Source organism: Chrysemys picta, chromosome 10 (genome assembly GCF_011386835.1).
Source record: "Chrysemys picta bellii isolate R12L10 chromosome 10, ASM1138683v2, whole genome shotgun sequence".
Lineage (NCBI taxonomy): Eukaryota > Metazoa > Chordata > Testudines > Emydidae > Chrysemys > Chrysemys picta.
Genome location: NC_088800.1, coordinates 43864166 through 43888481, shown reverse-complemented (window position 1 = coordinate 43888481; position 24316 = coordinate 43864166). Strand labels below are relative to the sequence as shown.

At 49.2% G+C, this 24316-nt stretch overlaps 1 protein-coding gene across 32 annotated transcripts in view; it reads left to right on the top strand.

Annotated features, from left to right (window-relative positions):
• Positions 1 to 24316, top strand: part of CELF6 (CUGBP Elav-like family member 6) — a 261681-nt gene that overhangs the window by 166223 nt on the left and 71142 nt on the right. For 15 of the 32 annotated variants that reach the window (XR_010590802.1, XR_010590801.1, XM_065558538.1 and 12 more), the window contains 6 exons: positions 13191 to 13319; positions 14795 to 14874; positions 18556 to 18699; positions 20545 to 20689; positions 21027 to 21176; positions 22891 to 22953. Coding sequence is in view for 30 of the 32 variants with exons in the window: in XM_065558538.1 (XP_065414610.1) it covers positions 13191 to 13319; positions 14795 to 14874; positions 18556 to 18699; positions 20545 to 20689; positions 21027 to 21176; positions 22891 to 22953 (711 nt within the window). In the remaining 2 variants the exon portion in view is untranslated. The remainder of the gene's footprint in view (positions 1 to 13190; positions 13320 to 14794; positions 14875 to 18555; positions 18700 to 20544; positions 20690 to 21026; positions 21177 to 22890; positions 22954 to 24316) is intronic. The other 17 variants (XM_065558550.1, XM_065558533.1, XM_065558532.1 and 14 more) reach the window with 4 other exon arrangements.

Sequence of the window (24316 nt, the reverse complement as noted above, 5' to 3'; positions counted from 1 at the left end):
AAAAAGGAAGAAAATACATCTGGAACTTAGGTTTTGCTGGATTTTAAAAGAGCAATTCCAAAAATTAAGCACCCAAACTAGCTTTCTTGGGGGTTCAGCTTATAGGTTACAAGCAAACAAAAGCATCTGGGGTTAGCACAGAGGAGATCCACAACCCAAAATAAAGAAATAAACCTGATGGTGTCTATTTAAACATTTCCTGCCTTCTAATGATTCCTTCTAGGTATGGATGATAATTTTTCCTACCTGGTTCAAGCCTTACACAGCATTCCTGCTCATAGCATTGCTGCTCCATATCTCCTTCTCCAGAGAACAACAGACAGAGACAAAGAGAAGTTTTTTTCCCCCATTTTAAAAAGTTCTAGGCTTCCCATTGGCTCTTTTGGTCAGGTTCCCACTCCCTTTCCTTTACCTGGGGAACTTTGTTAACCCTTTACAGGTAAAGTAAGCAGAGAACAGCCACCAAGAGGGATTTTACAGCTAACTGGCTGGCTGGGTGTTCATAAAAGGGAGCTCCCCCAACACTTCATTTATCACAACGCCCCCCAAATCACAGATGGTGTTGGCCAGCCTGGTTCAGGTCGGGTCCACACTGGCTGGGATTTCTTCCTGGAGGTTTAGGAAACAGAGTTAATAAGATACATGCACCTCTAATTTTACTAATAATTACATGAAGAACTAAGCAGTACTTTTTACATTTCAAGGACTACAATGACTTAGAATTCAGGGACATTTTTACCAGGCTGATTCTGGGAAACCTTCCCAGGAAAGTGCATCAGCCAATTTGTTAGAGGCTCCTGAAATGTGTTGTATTTTAAAATCAAAGTCTTGGAGAGCTAAACTCCACCGAAGACGTTTTTTGTTAGTTTCTTTGACTTTGTAAAGCCACTTCAGTGCAGCATGGTCAGTCGGCAGGTGGAACCGCCGTCCCCAAATGTATGGGCGTAGCTTCTCCAGAGCATACAAAAAGGCGTAACATTCTTTTTTTTGAGACTGACCAGTGGCTTTCCTCCTCAGAAAGTTTTTTGCTGAGAAACAAGACAGGATGGAATTGTTGATCTGGTCCTTCCTGCATTAAAACTGCTCCCACACCATGCTCGGACTCATCTGTGGTTACAACAAATGGTTGGTTGAAGTCCGGGGCCCTCAGTACAGGGTCAGAAGTAAGGGCCGCCTTAAGCTGAACTTCTCAGTTCACTGAATTGCATTTGGTTGGTTTTTTTCCTGGTTAGGTCAGTCAGTGGGGAGGCAATTTGGCTGTAGTTTGGTACAAATCGTCGGTAATACCTGCCCAAGCCCAAGAAGAATTGAACCTGCTTCTTTGACTTAGGGACAGGCCAATTTTGGATAGCATTTACCTTAGCCTGTAGGGGGTTGATAGTACCTTGACCCACCTGGAGTCCAAGGTACGTTACCCTTTTTAGGCCTATTTGACACTTTTTGGCCTTAATGGTTAATCCTGCCTCCTTTATGCGCTGGAAGACAGCTTGGAGGTGTTCCAGGTTTTCTGCCCATGAATCTGAAAATATGGCCACATCGTCGAGGCAGGCAACTGCAAATTCCCCAACTCCAGCCAGAAGGTTATCTACCAATCTCCGGAAGGTGGCGGGTGCATTTCACAGTCCGAAAGGAAGCACATTAAATGCATACAGCCCTACATGGGTGATGAAGGCTGATCTTTCCTTGGCTGGGTCATCTAGTGGCACATGCCAGTACCCCTTAGTTAAGTCTAAGGTGGAGATGAACTGGGCACGTCCCAGTTTCTCCAATAGCTCATCTGTGTGTGGCATTGGATAGTTTTCTGGGCAAGTTACAGAATTTAGTTTACAGTAGCCCACACAAAAGCGGATTTCCCCATCTGGTTTGGGAACCAGAACCTCTGGAGAGGCCCATGCACTCTCAGAGTGGCGGATTACACCCATCTGTAACGTGTCCTTGATCTCCCTTTCTATTGCGGTTTTGGCTTGAGGAGCCATCCAGTAGGGTTGGGCTCTAATTGGGCAAGAATTACCTGTGTCGATGGAGTGGTACACCTGTTCTGTCCCTCCTGGGGTGGCTGAAAACATTGGCGCGAAGCTGGTGCACACCTCCTGGATTTGCTGTCGTTGCTTACGCCCAAGGGTCATGGAAAGGCTCACCTCTTCCACGCCACCGTTGCTTTTTCCATCATAATAGACTCCTAATTACCGCTATGAGGTAATTAACAGCTCCCAGGTGCTCCCCTCCCATGACACTTCGATTTATTGGCCTGGAGTGCTTTCAGGACCATGACTTGGTCACCTACTCCAAAGGAATGCTCTCTGGCATGTTTATCATACCAGGCCTTTTGCTCTTGTTGAGCATCCTGTAGGTTTTCTCGAGCAAGGGCGAGAGAGTTTTTGAGGATGTTTTGCAGGTTGGTTACAAAGTCCAAAATGTTTGTTCCTGGAGAAGATATAAACCCCTCCCATTGCTGCTTTACCAACTGTAATGGCCCCTTAACTTCGTGGCCATAAACGAGTTCAAAAGGTGAAAATCCCAAACTGGGATGTGGTACAGAGCAACTGCTGCAACACTAGATCCCAGTCATTGGAGTGCTCATTCATGAATTTACATATCATGGCTCCCAAAGTCTCATTAAACTTTTCCACTAGGCCATTTGTTTGATAGTGGTAAGGGGTGGCAACCAAGTGGTTTACCCCAGGAGCTTCCCAAAGACATTTCATGGCCCCTGCCAGGAAGTTAGTTCCCGTATCTGTCAGGATGTGAGAGGGCCAACCTACCCTGGCAAAAATGTCTGTCAGTGCCTGGCTCATTCTTTTAGCCCTGGTGTCGCTTAGAGCTACTGTTTCCGGCCATCAGGTGGCAAAATCCATGAAAGTCAGTATGTACAGCTTTCCTCTGGGTGTCTTCTTAGGGAAAGGTCCTAGAATATCCACAGCTACTCGCTGAAATGGGACCTCAATGATGGGGAGTAGCTGGAGAGGGGTCTTGACCTGATCTCGGGGCTATTTAGGACGGAAGAATCCCATGCACTACTACAGACTAGGGACCGAATGGCTAGGTAGCAGTTCTGCAGAAAAAGACCTAGGGGTCACAGTGGACGAGAAGCTGGATATGAGTCAACAGCGTGCTCCTGTTGCCAAGAAGGCTAACGGCATTTGGGGCTGTATAAGTAGGGGCATTGCTAGCAGATCGAGGAACGTGATCGTTCCCCTTTATTCGGCATTGGTGAGGCCTCATCTGGAATACTGTGTCCAGTTTTGGGCCCCACACTACAAGAAGGATGTGGAAAAATTGGAAAGAGTCCAGCAGAGGGCAACAAAATGATTAGGGGTCTGGAGCACATGACTTATGAGGAGAGGCTGAGGGAACTGGGATTGTTTAGTCTCCAGAAGAGAAGAATGAGGGGGGATTTAACAGCAGCCTTCAACTACCTGAAGGGGGGTTCCAAAGAGGATGGAGCTCGGCTGTTCTCAGTGGTGGCAGATGACAGAACAAGGAGCAATGGTCTCAAGTTGCAGTGGGAGAGGTCCAGGTTGGATATTAGGGAACACTATTTCACTAGGAGGGTGGTGAAACACTGGAATGCGTTACCTAGGGAGGTGGTGGAGTCTCCTTCCTTGGAGGTTTTTAAGGCCCGGCTTGACAAAGCCCTGGCTGGGATGATTTAATTGGGAATTGGTCCTGCTTTGAGCAGGGGGTTGGACTAGATGACCTCTTGAGGTCCCTTCCAACCCTGATATTCTATGATTCTATGATTCTATCCCACCCTCTGGCACACCTCAAAAGACTGGACATAGGTAGAAATATCCTTGCCCATTCCTTCCCAGTGGAATGACTTCCCCAAATGGTCCTTGGTCCTGTTCACCCCAGCATGGCCACTAGGGTGATTATGGACTAAGCTCAAGAGCTTTTCCCTATACTTAGTTGGAACTACCAACTGTCTCTGAGGATGCCAGTCCTCCTTGTGCCCACCAGAAAGAGTCTCTTTGTATAAGAGTCCTCCTTCTATTACAAACCTGAACCTGTTAGAAGAGCTGATAGGTGGTGGGTCGCTCCGTGCCACAATCCAAGCTCCCTTGAGTCTCCCATCTGCTTCCTGCGCTGCCTGGAACTGTTCCCTTCATGCTGGAGACATTAGTTCCTTGATGAGTTGAGGACTTGGGCTTGGTCCCACTGGAAGCGAAGCAGGTGACAGGGTTGTTTCCGTTGACTGTGAACCGCTCTCTGCTAGTGCACTAGATGGTATTTCAGCCTCCAGTTGAGCCTCTTGCACCGGTCTAGCTGCAGGTTCAGGCTCTATGGCGCCCTTTGGTGCTGGCTTCCCTGACTCTGGTGGGGTTGCAAGCATGGGCTCTGGTGCTGGCTGCTCCGCCAGTTCCGATTCTTGGGCTGGTTCTGGCTGGGTCCCAGGAACTGGATCTACAACTGCTGCCATAGACTCTGGTCTGGAGTCTCGTTCCACCACCTCTGGCTGGGTTCTTGTAGGAGGCTCAGGAATGGAGTTAGGTGTGGAGGCCTGTTTAGTCTGGCTGCGGGTGACCATCCTCACCCTTTTTGTTAGCCTCACATGATTGGCTAAGTCTTCTCCCAGCAGCATGGGAATGGGATAATCCTCATAGACTGCAAAAGTCCATATCCCTGACCAGCCCTTGTACTGGACAGGCAACTTGGCTGTAGGCAAGTTAAAAGAGTTGGCCTTAAAGGATTGCACCATCACTTGGGCCTCTGGGTTGATGAATTTGGAGTCCACCAGGGATTGGTGGATAGCTGACACCTGTGCTCCAATGTCTCTCCATGCAGTAATCTTCCTCCCGCCCACACTCACAGTTTCCCTTCGCTCTGGGGGTATTTGTGAGGCATCTGGGCCTGAAGGCTCTTGGTGGGACTCCAGGGTGATGAGGTGTAGTCGGCTGGTGCTCTTGGGGGAGTTGGCCTTCGCATGCCCCAGCTCATTACATTTAAAGCATTGCCCAACTGACTGTGGGCTGGAGCGAGGTGGGTGGTTGGAGAGTGGGGTGGTGGGACAAGAGGGCATCTGGGGTTTCCCTGGCTGTGTGGAGGGCTCCTCCTTGCTGGATGGTGGGGTGTCGCCTCGGGTTGCCTCTTCTGGTATTCACACCAACTGCTACTAGCTTTCTTCTTCTCCACCATCTCCACCCATTTGGTTTCGATCTCCCCCGCCCCTATTACAGTTTTGGGCTTTCCATCTAGGATGTACCTTTCTATTTCCTCAGGAACACCCTCTAAGAACTGCTCCATTTGCATTAGGAGAGACAGATCTTCCAGAGATTTAACACTTGCTCCTGATATCCAGGCATCCCAATTTTTTACAATGCGGTAGGCGTGTCGCAAAAATGCCACATCTGGTTTCTACCTTAAGGCTCTGAACCACCAACGGGCATGCTCGGGTGTTAGCCCCATTCTAATTCTGGCCTTTTGTTTAAAAAGGTCTTACTTGTTCATGTGTTCTTTAGGCATTTCAGCTGCCACCTCTGCTAAGGGTCCACTGAGTTGTGGCCTCAGCTCCACCATATTTTCCTCTTCCAACCCTAATATTCTGTGGTTCTTTATACTGGTCTATAGGGGTGTTGTACCCAAGGCAGGCCCTTTTTAAATTTTCTAAGAAGGCCTTTGTACCTTGTATGTGGGGAATTTCTTGGAATGGGGAGCAGTACCTGGAGAAGGACTGTTAGGGTTACCTGGTGGACCCAGCTTAGCCCTTTCCAGCTCTAAGCACTTCAGCTCTAACTCCACCTCCAAACGCTTCGCCTGCATTTCCGCCTCCCAGCACTTCGCCTCTCTTTCTGTTTCCGCCTCCAAGCGCTTCGCCTGTCTCCTCTCCTCTCCTTCCAACCCCAAGCGCTTCGCCTCTCTTTTGTCCTCCACTTCCAAGCACATCATCTGTAGGAAGAAATCCCTATCTTCCGCAGTCAGAACTCGGTCTGGGTTAAGGGGATCCCTCCAGCTTGGCACCTGGATCTTGGTCAGGGGAGAGCTGACCCTTCCCTCCTGGGAAGTTCTCAGTCCCCCATCCCCTCCCTTCATTTCCGTCATGGAGCTGAATGTCTGGGCTTGATTTGGGTCTGTCTTCTCCATGGTGTTCCGCTTTGGGAAGACTGGTTGCTCTAGGGTTTCCATGCCCGACCTCAACCTCATGCACAGGCTGCCCTACTCTAGCCTAACTATTTTGTTGCCACGAAGCTAGAAAATAAAATAAAAATAAACTGCTTGTTGGACTCCCTGGCTTTGCAGACTAATCCTTTGGCGTGCTTGTTCCCCCTCAGGCAGCAAAGAAAAAAGAAAAGAAACTCCCTGGCTTTCAAGGAGCCAAAAGGAAAAATGTGTCCTTTTAAAATCCTGAGGACTGTGCTTCTGGTTCAAAATGATCCCACCGCTCTGCCACCATGTCAAGGTTGAATCCCCACTCTGTCACTTCGAGTGCAGAAGGTGGGGGCCCACAAGGATTATAAAATTAATACTTGCTCCTCCAGGCTTGTATTAAACTCCCAAGGTTACAGCTTTTCTCTGACCTTGGCTTGGTAAACGCTGCCACCACGCAAATGCAAAAAAACCACCTTTGAACCCAGGAAGGTGCACTTGGGAGTGCCTCCCTGTGGGGTACCCTCAAGCCCTTTCACCCCCCTCCGGGGAAGAGCTGAGAAAGTAAACAAAGGAAATTATCTGTGGCTACCAGCTATTCAAACAACATTTATAAACCTCTTAGGACACCAAAAATCCAATCCTGTTCTTAAAAAAGGTAAATGTTATTAGAAACATGCCTGTCCCTTCTCTGCACCCCACTCACAGTTGTTGTCCTTGGTCGTGGCAGACCCAGAGTTCAGAGTGCATCAGCAGAGTTCACCTCCTACCCTGGATGGAGGGGTAAGAAGGCACCTTACTCACACCACTTCCCAGGCACTCACTTGCCGCTCCTCTCCATAAGCTGCCCAGTCACCTAGCCTCTCTACAGGGCACTGCTCCAGTCCTCTCCACCAGCCACCCTACCAGCAATCACAGAGCCACTGGGTTGTTTTCAGGTCACACCACTTAACACTGTCAGCTGTTAGTGGGGTAGCCTTTTACAGTGAAGACACTATCCCAAAGCAGGTCTAAGACTCAGACTTGCAGTATGTAACAAGACTTATTTGAGTTTAAATTAGCTCTGTTACTACACAGTACAGAGAGAAAGGATAAAATGATGCCTAGAACCCACAGGCAGGGCACAACCCCCAGTACACATCCCACCCCCAACTCTCAACTCATTGGGCTTTGGAACCCATGTCCCCTGCTTAGCAAGTGCTATTCAGTTGAGGTTGAGTCCCTCAATCAGGACATGCCAAGCACAGTTCTGCTACCCTCGATTCACACAACAAGGATAACAGCCCTTTATTACTCCTGCCCCAATAACAAGGAGACTAGAGGTCCAACACCAGCCAAAAGTGACCATTTGGGCAAGCAATCCCATCATGCTGAGCCCCTAGGCAGGGTGGGTGTATCCATGCAAACAAGATAAGCTCCTGAAGTCCTCTTCCACTGTCTCTGGACACCGCGCCACCCATGACGAGCGTCCTGGGGCAGGCCACGCCTCCCTGCTCATAGCCCCAACGGGAGGCATGGGACTGGCTTGCCCCCCGAAGCAACCCCTTCACTTCCAGCCCAGCCCTTGGAAGGACGCAGTGTCCAGGCCTAGCTCCTGAGCTGTGCGTTCCCAAAGGCAATGCTGCAGCTGCAGCCCTGTGGGTTTCTGTGTTGATTATAAAATCACTGTTCAAAGGCGACTTCCCCGTGCTCCTCTGAATGGTGATCTTCAGGAATCTGGCTAATAGCCCTGATCAATCTCTCTATGGCATTTATCTGGCCCCCATCACCATGGTATCCGAGCACCTCCCAGTTGTTAATATATTTACCCTCACAGCATCCCTGTGCAGTAGGACAGTGCTACTATCCCCATTATACAGTTTGGGAACAGGTACAGAGAGACTAATGGACTTGGCCAAGGTCCCACAGGAACTACGTGGCAGAGTTGAGCATTGAATCCAGTTCTCCCAAGTCCTAGGCTAGCACCCTAGCCAATAACTAGGGTCTTGTCTGGATTAAGGTAGGGTGTGAATTTAAAGAAGAATACATGCTCTCTCTCATTCCAGAATATGTATTCCTTTTTCCAAATTAGCTTAATCCACTTTGGAAGTGGGTTGAACCAGAAAGCGCACCAGGAGTTATTCCAAAGTAAGTAATTCCTCTTTAAATTCACACTCTACCTAAATCCAGAATAACACTCGACAGCAATCCTAGGGATCCGAGGACAGACGGAGGAGTAAAACCTAGAGAGTGAAGCTGAGGCATGGAGCTGTCAGCAAAATTTACACCAAGCTGAATCCTACAGCTCAATAGAAGCCCAGCTTTTATCGAGATGGTTTATGTTTAACTAGACAATATATGAGTCCTGTTCCCTTAACTAATTTTCCTGGTGCCGTAACTGACAAAGCATTAATCGTCCCCTGCCATTATTTATTTATTTTCTCCGGCCATGCTGTGACAGGACACCTTATTTTCTTCGTCAAATGCCATTAGCCTCGGCACAGGCATACAGGCTGCAGAAGACAGATGCTGGTAATAATCATGAAATTCTCATTATTTACCATCACTTCCATCGTGTTTCAGTTATTTATGTCCCGTGGGCACGGCCAGAGACTGTGGGTTATTCTGACAGTTAATCATAAAAATGCAATTGTTGTTAATAGTCGCTCTGTCTCTCTTCGTTTCGCCGGCTCACCCTCCTCTGCCCCCCAGACACATTCCGCCTCGCCCCGCATGCTCTGCCTCTGGTTTGTGGGAACGAGTGTGGTCATGTGGATTGGGAAGGGATAAAGTACTAGAGAAAGACAGGCCCCAGGCCAGGTTCCCCAGTGTTCTGAGATCTACCAGCTCTCCTCTTCCTGACCCACAGCTCCCTGTGGCTCCTGATCCTGGGCTCCCACACGCAGCCCTGGCAGTGCACCTCTGTCCTGCTACTTCCCCAGCTGTTCCAGCCTTGGGCTCCATGCAGCTCTGCTGATGCCTCTCAGTCCTGATCTGCAGCCAAACCTGCTATTCCAGCCCTGAATTCCCACCCACCCAGCTCTGCTGGTTCCCCTCAATCCCAGCCTACAGCCACCTCTGCTGCTCCAGTCAGGGGACCCAGCCAGGCTGCACCATTTCGGAGCACTTCAGACTGCTCCCTGCTGGAGCCCTTTTGTGATCACTAAGATCAGACCAACAACCTGATTTTCACTGTGGCCCAAGGCACAAACCCCAGGTCTCCCTAGGTGACCACGAAACACTCCATGGTCTCCTCTGCTTTAAAGTGGAATTGAATTCAGGGATGGCTCATTGGCCTTGGCGCTTCAGCAAAGCTGATGCAGTCCTCACACCACCATGCACATTGTCCTTGCCAACGTTCCCGGTCCCCCTAGAGCAGGGGTAGGCAACTATGGCATGCATGCCAAAGGCGGCACGCAAGCTGATTTTCAATGGCACTCACACTGCCCGGGTCCTGGCCACCGGTCTGGGGGGCTCTGCATTTTAATTTAATTTTAAATGAAGCTTCTTAAACATTTTAAAAACCTTATTTACTTTATATATAACAATAGTTTAGTTATATATTATAGTCTTAGAGAAAGAGACCTTCTAAAAACGTTAAAATGTATTACTGGCACGCAAAACCTTAAATTAGAGTGAATAAATGAAGACTCGGCACAGTACTTCTGAAAGGTTGCCAACCCCTGCCCTAGAGGAAGGGTAGGGGTGAGGGATTCACTTCCACGGGCCGTGGACAGGATGGCCTCTCCACTGCGACTGCTGACAGATACTAACTAGGGACAACTGTGTTGGCTTTGGCCCCATGGGGTACCTCCCTTGCAGGAAAGGCACTGCGACCCATTTCCATGGAGGCCTCTAGGGTGGGTTGAAATGTGGATTCTCAAGGCTGCAAGAAATTGCGACATTTACAAATTTCCCTTTGTCCCGAATTGGAATGAAAAGTTGAAATTTTAAAAATTTCCTGGGAAACAACATTTCTGAAAAATTCTGCTTCAGGAACCTCAAAACCACCTTTTTGCATGCCTCATTTTGACTTTATCCTTTCGGCAGGGATGCCAGAACAGAGTGGGCCAGGGGACCATGGTCCCATCACTTTTTACCAGCCATAAGGGCAAGCAACGGGGGGGTAGCGGGTAGAGAGGAGCAAATGGGGGGTGAGGCCTTGGGGGAAGGGGCAGTGTGGGGGCAGGGCCTCAGGGGAAGGGGCAGCACATGGGGCGGGGCCAAGCTTTGGGCACCATAGCTGTTAGTCTCTAGCACTATATGGACCCACCGGTTTGATTGCAATTAAGATGCCAGAAATATATTTCCATTCACAATGAAATCAGCACTAGGAAAAGGTTGGCTCTTTTATTTGAATCCATTTTGTAAGGGATTATTTGCAGTTATGCATGTCTTGATCATGCTAATGATATCTCCTGCGTCAGGACATAAGGGATTCACTGGGGCATTAGGAAGAATTCACCCCAGTATTGCTGGTGGAAAATAGTGCAACTGAGCATTTGCCCACCAGAAAATGCCATTTCATCAAAATCGAAACTTTCACAGAGAATTTGTCAATTTTGATTAAATTTAATTTAGAAAAAAATCAAAATAAAGCTTTTTGACAATGTCAAAATGGGATGTTTTGACATAGACTGTTTTCCCTTTTTTTTTAAATGACTATTTTGTTTTTTCTAATATAAAATAAAATAATTTCATGTTGAAATTTCTTTTATATTATATTTTTAAATGTTAAAAGTTGAGATAGAAACAAAATGTTTTATTTTATCTGCATGAAAAACTTTAATGGATCCAAAATGATTTTTTAAATTTCATTGTCAGGAAATTTTGAAATTTGACAGCTCGTTCTGATTCAGAACAAAACCAAGTTTTAAAATCATGGCATTTCCCATGCATAACAAAACATAATTTTTAAAAGGGCTTCAGCGGTGATCCCAGCAATTACAGGCCTGTAAGCCTGACTTCGGTACCGGGCAAACTGGTTGAAACTATAATAACGAACAATATTGTCAGACATATAGATGAACATAATTTGTTGAGGAAGAGTCAACATGGTTTTAGTAAAGGGAAATCATGCCTCACCAATCTACTAGAATACTTTGAGGGGGTCAACAAGCATGTGGACCAAGGGGATCCAGTGGATATAGTGTACTTAGATTTTCAGAAAGCCTTTGACAAGGTCCCTCACCAAAGGCTCTTACGCAAAGTAAGCTGCCACAGGATAAGACGGAAGATCCTCTCATGGACTGGTAACTGGTTAAAAGATAGGAAACAAAGGGTAGGAATAAATGGCCAGTTTTCAGAATGGAGAGAGGTAAATGGTGGTGTCCCCCAGGGGTCTGTTCTGGGACCAGTCCTATTCAACATATTCATAAATGATCTGGAATAACGGGTAAACAGTAGATGGAAAAAATTGCAGATGATACAAAATTACTAAAGATAGATAAGACCCAGGCAGACTGCAAAGAGCTACAAAAGGATCTCTCAAAACTGGGTGACTGGGCAACAAAATGGCAGATAAAATGTAATGTTGATAAATGCAAAGTAATGCACATTGGAAAGCATAATCCCAACTATACATATAAAATGATGGGGTCTAAATTAGCTGTTACCACTCAAGAAAGAGATCTTGGAGTCATTGTGGATAGTTCTCTGAAAACATCCACTCAATGTGCAGTGGCAGTCAAAAAGCTAACAGAATGCTGGGAATAATTAAGAGAGGGATAGATAATAGGACAGAAAATGTTGCCTCTATATAAATCCATGGTACGCCCCCATCTTGAATACTGTGTGCAGATGTGGTGGTCCCATCTCAAAAAAGATATATTGGAATTGGAAAAGGTTCCGAAAAGGGCAACAAAAATTATTAGGAGTATGAAACGGCTTCCATATGAGGAGAGATTAATAAAACTGGGACTTTTCAGCTTGGAAATGAGACGGCTCAGGGGAGATATGATTGAGGTCTATAAAATCATGACTGATGTAGAGAAGTGGATAAGGAAGTGTTGCTTACTACTTCTCATAACACAAGGACTAAGGGTCACCAAATGAAATTAATAGGCAGTAGGTTTAAAACAAATAAAAGGAAATATTTCTTTACACAACGCACAGTCAACCTGTGGAACTCCTTGCCAGAGGATGTTGTGAAGGCCAAGACCAAAAAAGGACTAGATAAATTCATGGAGGATAGGTCCATCAATGACTATTAGCCAGGATGGGCAGGAATGGTGTCCCTAGCCTCTGTTTGCCAGAAGCTGGGAATGAGCAACAGGGGATGAATCACTTGATGATTACCTGTTCTGTTCATTCCCTCTGGGGCACCTGGCACTGGCCACTGTCGGAAGACAGGATACTGGGCTAGATGGACTTTTTTCAACCTTTTTTCACTTGCGAATCCCTAAAAATTTTGAATGGAGGTGCAGACCCTTTGGGAAATCTTAGACATAGTCTGCGGGGTCCACGGACCACAGATTGAAAACCACTGGCCTACAGTACTGGCAACCAGGTAGACAAACAGTCAAAGTGTCCACAGTGTTGCTGACACTTGGGATTTAGTTGTGAGTCTAGCAATATTTGGTGCTTTTCTTGAAATCCCAGATCCTGGAGTCGGGATCTCGACTTTCATTTTAAAAAAAGCAAGTTACTAGCTCTCCTGGTTGCAGAGAGATGCTGGGAAACACAACCTCAGGTGCCGCCCCTGGAATTGTGCCGCCCCAAGCACGTGCTTGGTTTGCTGGTGCCTAGAGCCGGTCCTGCCAACTGGTGGTCTATTGAAATCTCATGATTTTTAAGCCAATCTCATCAGTTTGTTGGGGCTGAAGCAGAGCTTTGAAGGCTCAGGATTGGCTCACCTGCTTCACCTGCGTGGCGTAACAGATGCAACACAGTGTCCCAAGGAGCAGCGAGCAGGCAGCTAGCCACATGGCTGAGTCAGATAAAAGCAAGACTGGAAAGAGTTTATGAGGAATCTGTCTGTAGCTGCCCCAGGCCATGGCCTGTTGGTTCGGTGCAGCATACTCCTCCAGCATGTGTATTTGTAATGCCTGAGTGCCACCCCACTGCCTGCTTGCTGCGTCAGTGTGCATGCCTGTTCCGCTGGCTAACAACGTTTGGTTTGGTTTCAGAAGACAGGAAGCTCTTTGTGGGGATGCTGGGGAAGCAGCAGAGCGAAGACGATGTCAGGCGGCTGTTTGAACCCTTTGGCCAGATCGAAGAGTGCACCATCCTCAGAGGGCCCGACGGAGCCAGCAAAGGTGGGAGATGATCAGGCCCCACCTGAGAGCTGGACAAACACTGCGACCCAGTGCCCACTCAAACTGCCATGTGACTTGGCTTTGCCCAGGCTCACAACCCCCTTTGTGCCGGCTCCTTTCCGTTAGTGTTTGTGCATAGGGACAGAGCATGGCCATCATCCAGGCACAAGCCTTTGCACCAGAAGTGACACGGTTGTTATGGGATGGAACACAACTGTGTCTGAGATACTCCAGGCACCCTCAAGGGGACACATTGCTGATCACTTTTTGGGATGGAGGTGCCCCCCTCAGCTCCAGCCTCCACTCCCCCAGCCAGCCAGCGCTCCCCTCTCAGCTCCAGCCTTTTCCCTAGCCAGCCAGCGCACCCCCCTCAGCTCCAGTCTCCTCCCCGGCCTGCCAGCGCTCCCCCTCAGCTCCAGCCTTCTCCCTAGTCAGCCAATGCGCCCCCCTCAGCTCCAGCCTTCTCTCTAGGCAGCCAGCACTCCCCACTCAGCTCCAGCCTTCTCCCTAGCCAGCAAGCACGCCCCCCTCAGCTCCAGCCTCCTCCCCGGCCAGCCAGCGCTCCCTCCTCAGCTCCAGCCTCCACTCCCCCGGCCAGCCAGCGCTCCCCCCTCAGCTCCAGCCTCCACTCCCCCGGCCAGCCAGCGCTCCCCCCTCAGCTCCAGCCTCCTCCCCGGCCAGCCAGCGCTCCCTCCTCAGCTCCAGCCTCCACTCCCCCGGCCAGCCAGCACTCCCCCCTCAGCTCCAGCCTCCACTCCCTGGCCAGCCAGCGCACCCCCCTCAGATCCAGCCTCCTCCCCGGCCATCCAGCACACACCCCTCAGATCCAGTCCCCACCCAGTGCATTGGGAGCTTTTATCTTGTGCTGATTGCCACTCCCAGCTAGTACTTTCCTGCTGACTCCAGCCCAGATTATAGCTCTCTGCTCAGCCCTGGCCTCCACGTCCAGTCAGTGCATGAAGGTCCACTCCATCCCCCCCGATGCGGGTCCGGGTAGCTCCATCCCCAGCAGGGTACTGCTCTCACCTCCATCCTCAGACACCGGGCAGGGGAGCAAAGTACCCAGCTTCCCTGTATAACACATGCTCCAGCTCAGCTTGTGCTGCTTGTCCAAGGCTGTTAAGCAATAACATTACTTTGCACGTACACAGCACCGTCCACCTGAGGATCTCAAAGCACTTTACATACTTGGGTGACTCTGACCATCCCCACTTTGCGGACAGAATAACTGCCACAGGGACGTGCCCAAAAGGATGCAGCAAGTCCGTGCATAGCTGGGGCAAGAACCCTGGACTCCCAGGGCTGTGTTCTACCCACTAGGCAATGTTGCCTCTCCTGAATGTCCTGGGCAGGTGCGACTATGCAGGGCAGGCAGAGCCTCCTGCCAGCATGTGTTATAGCCATGAGCACACATCTCTGCAATGTTCGCCTTGCTGTAGCTCCCAAACTTAACGCTTGTTCTTTTCTCCACCTAGGATGTGCCTTTGTAAAATACGGGAGCCATGGGGAGGCCCAGGCAGCCATCAACAGCCTGCACGGCAGCCAGACCATGCCGGTAAATGCTAGGGCTGAGTCAGGAAAGAGAAATAGGCTCCGTTTTCTCTTCCATTGCATGGGCCAGATAACTGGGAGCTGCACCTGGTACTGCAAGAAGAGAAAGCTATGGTCACAGAATAGTCCACATGCTCTGTTATCCCCAGGCATCTGCACCGGATTGACTGGGCTTGTACCAGTGTAATAGAGGAGAACGTGGCCCAGTGATTCACTGTCCATCTCTAGCTTAAACCAGTTCACCTGAGGCTTAAATTCCATCCCAACTGCCCTTGTTTGGATCAGCCCCTGAGACTCCTCCTCAGAGCAGGTGGTTTTACACATGCACACTGAGTGGTGTAAGGGAAGTCCATTGGGTCAATGAGCTCGAATCCCCAAATATCCTCGTCTCTGAGTGCAGCTAACAGACTCCGGGAATCACGGAGATTAGCGACCAGTGGTGCCAAATCAGGGGGTGTGGTGGGGACAACTCCTCCCCCCCATTTTTGCACTTGCTCCAAGTTCTATAGGAGCTGGGAGGGGCCCTGGCCTGACCACTTTTAAGCAATGGTCCCATATTCAATCAGTACAGCCAGTACTGGAGTGGCCAGGAACATCGCTCTAACTGCGTGCTTGCAATGCCACTGGAATTTGACCTGGCTGCCCCTCCATACAGAGTGGCAGTGAGGGCTGGCTGGGCCAAACATCCTTGCGACCTGGCGCACTGGGAGTTTGTTCCTGTCCAGCAAAGTGTGGGGCGGTGTCCACTGAGAACTTGACTTCTGACAGCACTGGGTGGGTAAGAGAAGGGGAGATTTACAGGGGGAGGAGCAGGGACCAGAACGGGGTCCTGGCTGTGGGGAGGACGTGAATTTGCCCCTCCCCAAGAAACATCTGAGTTGATGCCACTGGTAGAGATGGAAAAGGCCTGCGTGGCCCCAGCTCGTCCAAACCCTTTTTGCTAATGCAGGATTGCTCCCAGTAGCACAGTCACAATGTAGGCAGGTGCTATGGGGGGTTCCCCCACACCACTTTGTTAATGCACCTTAATCCTGAGCTCCAGCCCCCTGCTCTTCTACTCCTGTATCCCCCCATCCCTATACAAACATACAGCTTTGCCAGATGATCTATGTCTTAATCTGCAGCACCCCCTGCTGTTCTCATCCTGGCACCCCTCCCAGCTCTACCAGTGTCCCTCAGTCCTGAGCTGGAGTGCTCCCTGTCCTTCCAGCCCTGGACTTCTCCTAAGCAGAGACTGTGAGTGGGGCGGTGATTTCGTGACCTGGAAACAAAGCTGCTAGGAACCAGACCGAGCCCAGCAGCCCTCACCTTTGGCCTGAGGCAGGATTTGAAACCAGGTTTTGAGAGGGGAAAGGCAGTTAGAGCCGTGGCTCCTTCGTGTCACTGAATCCAGAGAAAGGGTTTGCTGCTAAGCTGGGACATTCCCGTGTGCACACTTTGCCCGTTGCGTGCTGCTGTCGCAGCTGGCATTTGGCACAACATCACGTTCCCTCTTCTATTTCACTACCGCTCTCATCTCTCACTGACACCCACACCTCTGCATCTCAGTGCCCTTGGCACTGCTGTAAAATCGCCTCCTCAGGAGGCACTCAGAGGGGTATAGAAATGGATACGCCTACTGGCCATGCTCTCTTCCCCTCCCCCACCCATGCATAGTGTTGTCTCCTTAATCCAATCACCAGCTAATCTGATTCTCCATTTAATTTGATCAAAATCTCAGGGATCAAACAGTTTCTTGTAAAAATAACACCAGGCCAGTCCTTTATTTTGATTAGCACAGAGCTCTCTAGGCAGGTGTTAGGGGGTTAATTCAATCACTGGCTAGAGAAAGTTACCATTTAATTAACAATGAAGGTCAACATTCTGAATGGGAGAGGAAGGAAACAGAGTCCAGGGAAAAGCAATGAGTATAAAAGACGACTGCAATTAAACATTGCATTGATCAGACACTACTATGGAAAAGCTGGGCCAAATTCTTCCCTGGTGATTTAGCTGGGAATTGGTCCTGCTTTGAGCAGGGGGTTGGACTAGATGACCTCTTGAGGTCCCTTCCAACTCTGATATTCTATGATTCTATGATTCTATGGTGGGACTGCACAGAAGTCAGTGGAATCACCCTCAGGGGCGGCTCTATTTTTTTGCCGCCCCAAGCACGGTAGTCAGGCGGCCTTCGGCGGCACACCTGCGGGCGGTCCGCTGGTCACGTGGATTCGGCGGCGTTTCTGCGGGTGATCTGCCGGTCCCGCGCTTTCGGCGTACCCGCCACCGAATTGCCGCCGAAGCCATGGGACCGGCCGAAGGCTGCTTGACTGCCACCCTCACGGCGACCGGCACACTGCCCCCCATGGCTTGCTGTGCTGGTGCCTGGAGCTGCCCCTGATCACAATGGACATGAATTAGCACTGTCACCTGCAGGATAGGCTGAGAGATGCAATCTGGCACTCATAAAATATACAAGATCAGTCACTCACATAAATCAGATGATGGGATCATACCACAGAGAAATGAGAGGAAGTCTCCCTCTCCACATGATCCCCCAAGCCTGACCTCAACTAAGGTGGCTATATATTCAGACTCAGACACTTTTGTGGCAACCTGTTTTAGGGCCACAAAGTATTCCTACAAAACCCCAAAGTCCACTTAGTTTTAATGTGTGCCAGCTTCTGACTCAACAGCAACATATTCATGTTTCTCAGAGTGGAGGATTTTTTCTACTAACCTAGCATTTATCATGAAATGCTGGACAAGTGTCATTAATGTTCACTCTGAGCAAAACAGCAGCTTGGAAAGTGTCTGTGATCATTCCACTTCTCCCTTCACTCCAAACACTGTTCATCACTCTGAACACTCATTCCCCTGGACTGTTGGTTCCTGGTAAATGCAGAGCAAATCCTACTTGGTACAACACTACAACAAGAACAGATATTTTATTTGGACAGGTGCAATGAAAATCTGGGACATTCCAGCTATCCTGAAAGACATTCCAGGGACATAATATAAAAAAATCCAGGCCTATGCAGGATGGTGAAACCAAGACATACGGGTCAGATCCACAGCTGGTGTAAATTGGCATAGCTCTGTTGACTTCAGTGGCGCTCTGCTGATTTACTCCAGCCTAGGTTCTCCCTACCCCGATCACTAACACAGAAGTTGCAGGTAGCAAGAAGGAGAGAGTGATCAGGAGGGGTTAATAATGGAGAATAAAGAAATCTGCCAGGTGCCATCAGAAAGGTTGTGCTCCAGATTCATCACCTATATTTATCGTCCCCTCTAGGGCAGTGGTTCTCAAACTAGGGCTGCTGCTTGTTCAGGGAAAGCCCCTGGCGGGCTGGGCCGGTTTGTTTACCGGCCGCGTCCGCAGGTTTGGCCAATCGCGGCTCCCACTGGCTGCGGTTCACCGCTCCAGGCCAATGGGGGCTGCAGGAAACAGCACGGGCCGAGGGACATGCTGGCTGCCCTTCCTGCAGCCCCCATTGGCCTGGAGCGGCGAACCGCGGCCAGTGGGAGCCGTGATTGGCCGAACCTGCGGACGCGGCAGGTAAACAAATCGGCCCGGCCCGCCAGAGGCTTTCCCTGAACAAGCGGCGGCCCTAGTTTGAGAACCACTGCTGTAGGGCATACCTAGCTGTCTGCTGCCAATGCTCACGTGCAAAAGTGATGCAGCCATGCTTTCTGTTTCCCCTAGGGAGCCTCCTCCAGCCTGGTGGTGAAGTTTGCAGACACAGACAAGGAAAGGACTTTGAGGCGGATGCATCAGATGGCAGGACAACTGGGAATCTTCAACCCGATGACCATCCAGTTTGGAGCATATGGGGCATATACGCAAGCGGTAGGAAATGCTGCCTGATCAGATGGGGTGGGGGGGTGAATCCTTTATCGCAGATGTGGGGCACCGCACCTGGGTGTCCTTCAAAGAACTGATATGGATACTTAGTGTGTACTGCAGATGCCCTAGCTCAATGGTGCCCATAATGCATTCTTAGCAGTAGGGTGTCCATAAAGGCCCAGCTATTAGACACTAATGTCCAGTGCATGTGGGAACTGGTATGCCCACTGCTTTGGAAGAGCTATACCACACAGTGAGACCACCACTCAACGCCTCCAACTGTGGCTAGCCCTTTCTCCCCACCACAAAGCAGTGGGGCTCCAGGAGCAGACACACCCACTTCCCTTAAATTCATCAGGCTGGAGGCCAAAAAAACTTAACTAGTGGCTTATTGTACAAGAATTTCCTCTGTTTTTTGTGGCTACTGTCTTAAGTGGCATATACAGGACTAGGTGTGTGTTAGACATACCAAATTACCGCCCCCCCCCCCCCCATTTGAAATCATATCCGAAATGTATTGCAATATGCACCAATCAAAACTGACAAATTCACATTCAAGCCAAAACCAACCCCTCAATTTAACCCGTCATGCATTGCTTTTGCACCGCGCATGCTTTTAAAGTGTCCCACTGTTGAAGGCACCTTGCAATACACAGAAGCAGTGAGTCTCTCTCTCTCAAAAACTGCCGTGCAGTTTCATACAATTTATCATCATGGCTTGGTAGATCTTTGTTGACGAGAGGCCCAGGTCTGGACTAGCAGGTCACACTGAGGTGCCAGGGAAGGATGCATTCACCCCACAACTGCTGTCAGTCTCTCACTTTCATAACCATTGAACGTACTCAGTCAATGAGAGCCTAGGAGACAGTGTTGAAGTGGAACAGAGCAGGACACAATATGTCATAATGCACTTTTTATTCCAAAGGGCTAGAGGCAGGAATCACTGGGCGCGGGTGGAATTCTCTGGATTGTATTTTGCAGGAGATCAGACCAGATGAGAATGATCTGTTCAGGCCTTAATATCTGTGAATCTGTGCTTGGCAAAGCAATGATTTGGATAATGACAATGCAGTGACTGGCAGTAAGCACTCTTCAATAGGTCACATGCTGCCTTAGACCTCTCTGGCCAAGGGAGGGATGCTGGCACAATGCTTTTCTGAACATGCTCTTATTTCAGTCTTCAAAGCCACTAGAGATAGCTAGAAAATAGGACCTCGGTGTTCTCTGTTAACTGAAGGCTGCCATGCAGCAGCAGCCTCTGGGTACCCTCAGCACTGCAGACTAGTGCAGGTATTTGGTATGATTCCAAGTCCTGTTGTGGTGGCTGAATCCATTTCTTCCTGGCCCAGAGAGAAGAGTGCTGCTAACAGAACTGGGCAGACCAAAAGGAGAACATACAATTCGCTCACTCTCTGCTGTGCAGTATTTTCTCGCACACCATTAAACACCCAAAGAAACAGGCCAGGGAAGAGACAGACTCAGCCCAAAATCCCCAGATCCAAAACCTCCCTGAAGTGTGAGCCAGTTTAGAACTGGAGCTGCAGCCAGACGTCCCTGGCGAACCCATTCCTCCTCCTGGAACTGAGGGAAAGATGTCAGGAACTCAGGCTCACCTCTGCTTATCATTCCACACACAACTCGGCTGTAGTAGGCCACAGTGAAGAAAGTTACACAGGAAGGTGTGACAGGCTCCTGGATACAGAGAAAAGCTAATTTACAATTCCCTTCCTTCTCCCCTTCTTCCGCTTCCTTTCTCTTTCCTTTCTTCATTTTCTTTTTGTCCTTCCATCTTTCTTTCTTTTTCTTTTTCTTTTGCTTCTTCCCTCTTTCCTTCTTTCTTTCCTTAAGATAATGCAGCAGCAGGCAGCCCTGATGGCTGCAGCACAAGGGACCTGCCTGAACCCCATGGCAGCCATCGCCGCAGCCCAAATGCAGCAGATGGCGGCCTTTAACGTCAGCGGACTAGTTGCTGCTCCTATGACCCCCTCATCAGGTATTTGTCACCCCACCCTGCTCAGTCTCTCTGCGGTGGGTTTCCAGATCCTGTTATGGCAGCCAGATAGCACCTGTCTGGTGTAAAACATGGGGTGGATCCTCTTGGAACTAGGAAGCCTCCGTCAGGCATGCAGCGGGGACTCACAATCTCCTTTCTTAACAAACTTTGCCCACATGATGATTTGTTTAAAGCAAACAAGCCATCAATCACTGTCCACCTACAAGCTCCCAGATCCTCCCATGTGGGCCCCTAAATCCCCCCTCATCTCCCCAAATGACCCAGGGCTAAAGCTCTCATTCTTTCTCCCCTGCACCCCCTTCTCTTTGGGGGTTAGGTACAAGCACACCTCCAGGGATCAGCACAGCGCCCGTCCCCAGCATAGCCACGCCCATTGGGGTGAATGGGTTCAGCCCCCTCCCACCACAGACCAATGGGCAGCCAGCATCCGAGACCATTTACACCAATGGAATCCATCCGTACCCAGGTAGGTCCTGGGAAAGGAAGAGGGGAGGAGCCTGGGAATGTTCTGCCAACACTCTTGCTGTTGGGCTGGCTTGTGCCTGGCAGTTGAAGGAGAGATGGGTGGTGGGGCGTGCACCATGCAGGTGCACAAACGTTCCCCCACCCTTGTGTCAGCTACACAGGGCAGGGCCACCTCTGCAGCCCTTGTGCTCACCTGAGCACAGAGATACCTGAGGCCTAACGCCCCTGTCAAGAGTGGCAGGAAGGAATTGGGGCCATGCCCTCTCTCTGCCCCTCCCCACCCGCCACTGCTGTGGGGTGCAGCGGCTATGCCCAGAAGGAACTTGGTGAGTCATTGTACCCCCCTGAGTCACAGAGCTCCCTGCTAGAGCAAAGCAGCGCCATGCCACCCTGGACACGGCACGGTGCCTGAATGGCCCCACATGGCTCTAAAGGAGCAAAGAGAAAAGCCGAGTGAGCACCCCTAGATCGCTGCTTTCAAACAGGCTTAGGTGAGGAGTGGGGATATGCTGGATGGCTCAGGCAATTGGTGGTGGGATACCAGGTCTTTCAGCTCCAGCTCACCAGCTCCTATCCTTCCGGGGTCAGGAAGGACCCAAAACAGTACCCATTGTGTGTCCGCTCAGAGAGGAAATGCCATGCAGCATGCTACTAACTAATGGGACACAGGGCTCTCGGGAAGGCTGCCATGCTGGCAGGAGAGCGGTAGATAGTTCATTTAGGGCAGGAACCACATCCAGACCTTGGGGTCTTTGCTGGTTGATTTGCTGCGTCCTGGCACTCAGCGGCATAGAGAGGAGTGTTCACTGTCAGAGCTGGGCAGGAATTATTCAGTGACATGTTCTATCTATTAGTCTAAATCAACCTTTGCAGAGATGGGTTGGCTTTGGCAAAATTCCCATTTTGAAAAAAAAAATAGGAAGAACATTATGGAATTGTCAAAAATGTCCTATTTCAACGTTTCCTCGGTGAAAAGTTCTGGTTTTCAGTTCCAAACGACATCAATGTACAATTGGTTTGTATTTCAATTTAAAAGGTCAACATTGAAATGGAATGGTTTGGAATGATCAAAACGGGTCATTTTGACTAATCCCAAATGACTTGTTTTTTTCAGATTTTCAGTTCGTGCCAGTTTTTGAGAGTTTTGACTGTTTATCCTGATTCGAGATTGAAAGTAACACTGAAAGCTCAAAACTTTTTGCTGAACAAGAAGACCATTTCCCACCCAGCTCTGTTCACTTTGTTCTCTGTCACGATTCACTAGAATATGGCTTCCAGATGCTAGCTGTCCTCTAACCTGAACCTGGACACTCTCCAATTTCCTAATAAAAACCTCCTTCGCTCAGAAAAGGGCCTGATCCTGGAGGGCGCTAAGAACCCTCCACTCCCATTAAAATTACTGAGCATGGAGAGCACTTGGCGCCTCAGAAGATCAGGCATAAATGTTTCAGAGGGAGCATTCGGCATCCCCTAGTTTCTGAGCAATTAACAATGATCAGGAGTGTGTCTATTACTTTGTTTCAGTACACTACAGATTGCTTTGCTGAGCTGTGGGAGGGGACGGGGACAAAAAGCCAACAGGAAGATGATAGGAGGACAAATGATCTGCTGCATCTCTGAGCGATTCCAGCTGGCTGCTCCTGCTGCAAAACCTGTTTCTCCTCTGGTTTATCTTGCTTACTCTTTCTTCCTTCTCCCTTCTTTTCTCTTCCCAGCTCAAAGTCCCACTGTGGCAGATCCCCTCCAACAAGCCTACGCAGGCATGCAGCACTATGCAGGTCTCAAACTTTGCTTTGCAATTCTCCCTCTGTCTCTGCCTTGCTCTCTTTCTCTGTTTCTTGGTTTGTTTTTGTTGCCTTATGGCTTTTAAGTGAAATGACCATGAAAGGAACTGCATGGGGGGGAGACACTGAGGGAGGAAAAGGGGACACTTAGCAAGATCTTGCAACTGCATGTTTCGGTGAATGTCTCTTCTTACTTGCAACCATGGAAAGCAATGGATTCCCCATCACTTGGCGTCTGTAAGTCAACATGGGATCATTTCCTAAAAGACATACAACCATAGGTTGTTGGGATCAGTGCAGGAATCACTGCGTGAAACTCTCTAGCCTTATTATGCAGGAGGTCAGACTAGATCAGTGTTTTTCAAACTGGGAGTCCTGACCCAAAAGGGGGTCACAAGACTATTGTTGGTGAGGGGGCGTTGCGAGAGCAGTGGCAGCTGCTGGCAAGGCACCCAGCTCTGAAGGCAGTGCCGCTGCCAGCAGCAGCAGAGAAGTAAGGGTGACATGGTGTGGGGGGGCATCACTTTTTTGGGGGGTCGTCACAGCCTGAAATATTTTCAAAGGGGGTCCCAGCAAAAAAAGTTTGAGAACCCCTAGACTAGATGATAGCAATGATCCTTTCTGGCTTTAAAATATGTGCAGTAAAGGTCAGGAAGCTGAGAATGGAAAAGGCTTGCAAAGACCCCAGAAAAGAGCAGAGGTGAGACCCCGATCTTTCTGCTTGTTCTTGAAAGAGCGCCATCCCCAGCAATGAAGCCAGGAAATAGTTCTGAGCTCATTTACATGGTGCGCGCATTTACATGGCCTTACCCCAGGACGCTGACTAATTTAAGGTATTAGTGGGTAGGATGAAAGTTTTAGTGCAAATAAGCCTGAGATAATTCAGCAGAGAGAGGCTCACTCACAGCACAGATATACGTTAAGGGAGTGCTAGGGAGGAAGCAGCCTAAGAGCGTTAGAGAGATGTGGGGTAATGGTGGAGAACCAGTTCAGTGCCGACTGCGAGTCAGTTGGGTTGAAGATCAGGTCAGTACAGTTCTAGTAGGGAGTCTGCTGAGAGATCACTTGAAAGAAAGCAGAGGTTCTAATTAGCTTTGCGAGGATTCTGGTTTTATTTGTTGTTGATGCTATCAAAGAGGTTTTTTCCTGAAAGGTTTTTTGGGGTTTGTTTTTTCTTTTCTCAGCTTAAATTTTGTACTAGCAGGAAATTTTAAAAAAACAGATATTTATAGTTGTATTGTGTTCAAAATATGAGGACTGTAGGAAATGGGAATCTAACAGACTGAGAAATAAAATCATAATGTAAGATCAGCATGGACTTCCATAATTTAATTAGGGATGGTTGAAAATTTTCCAT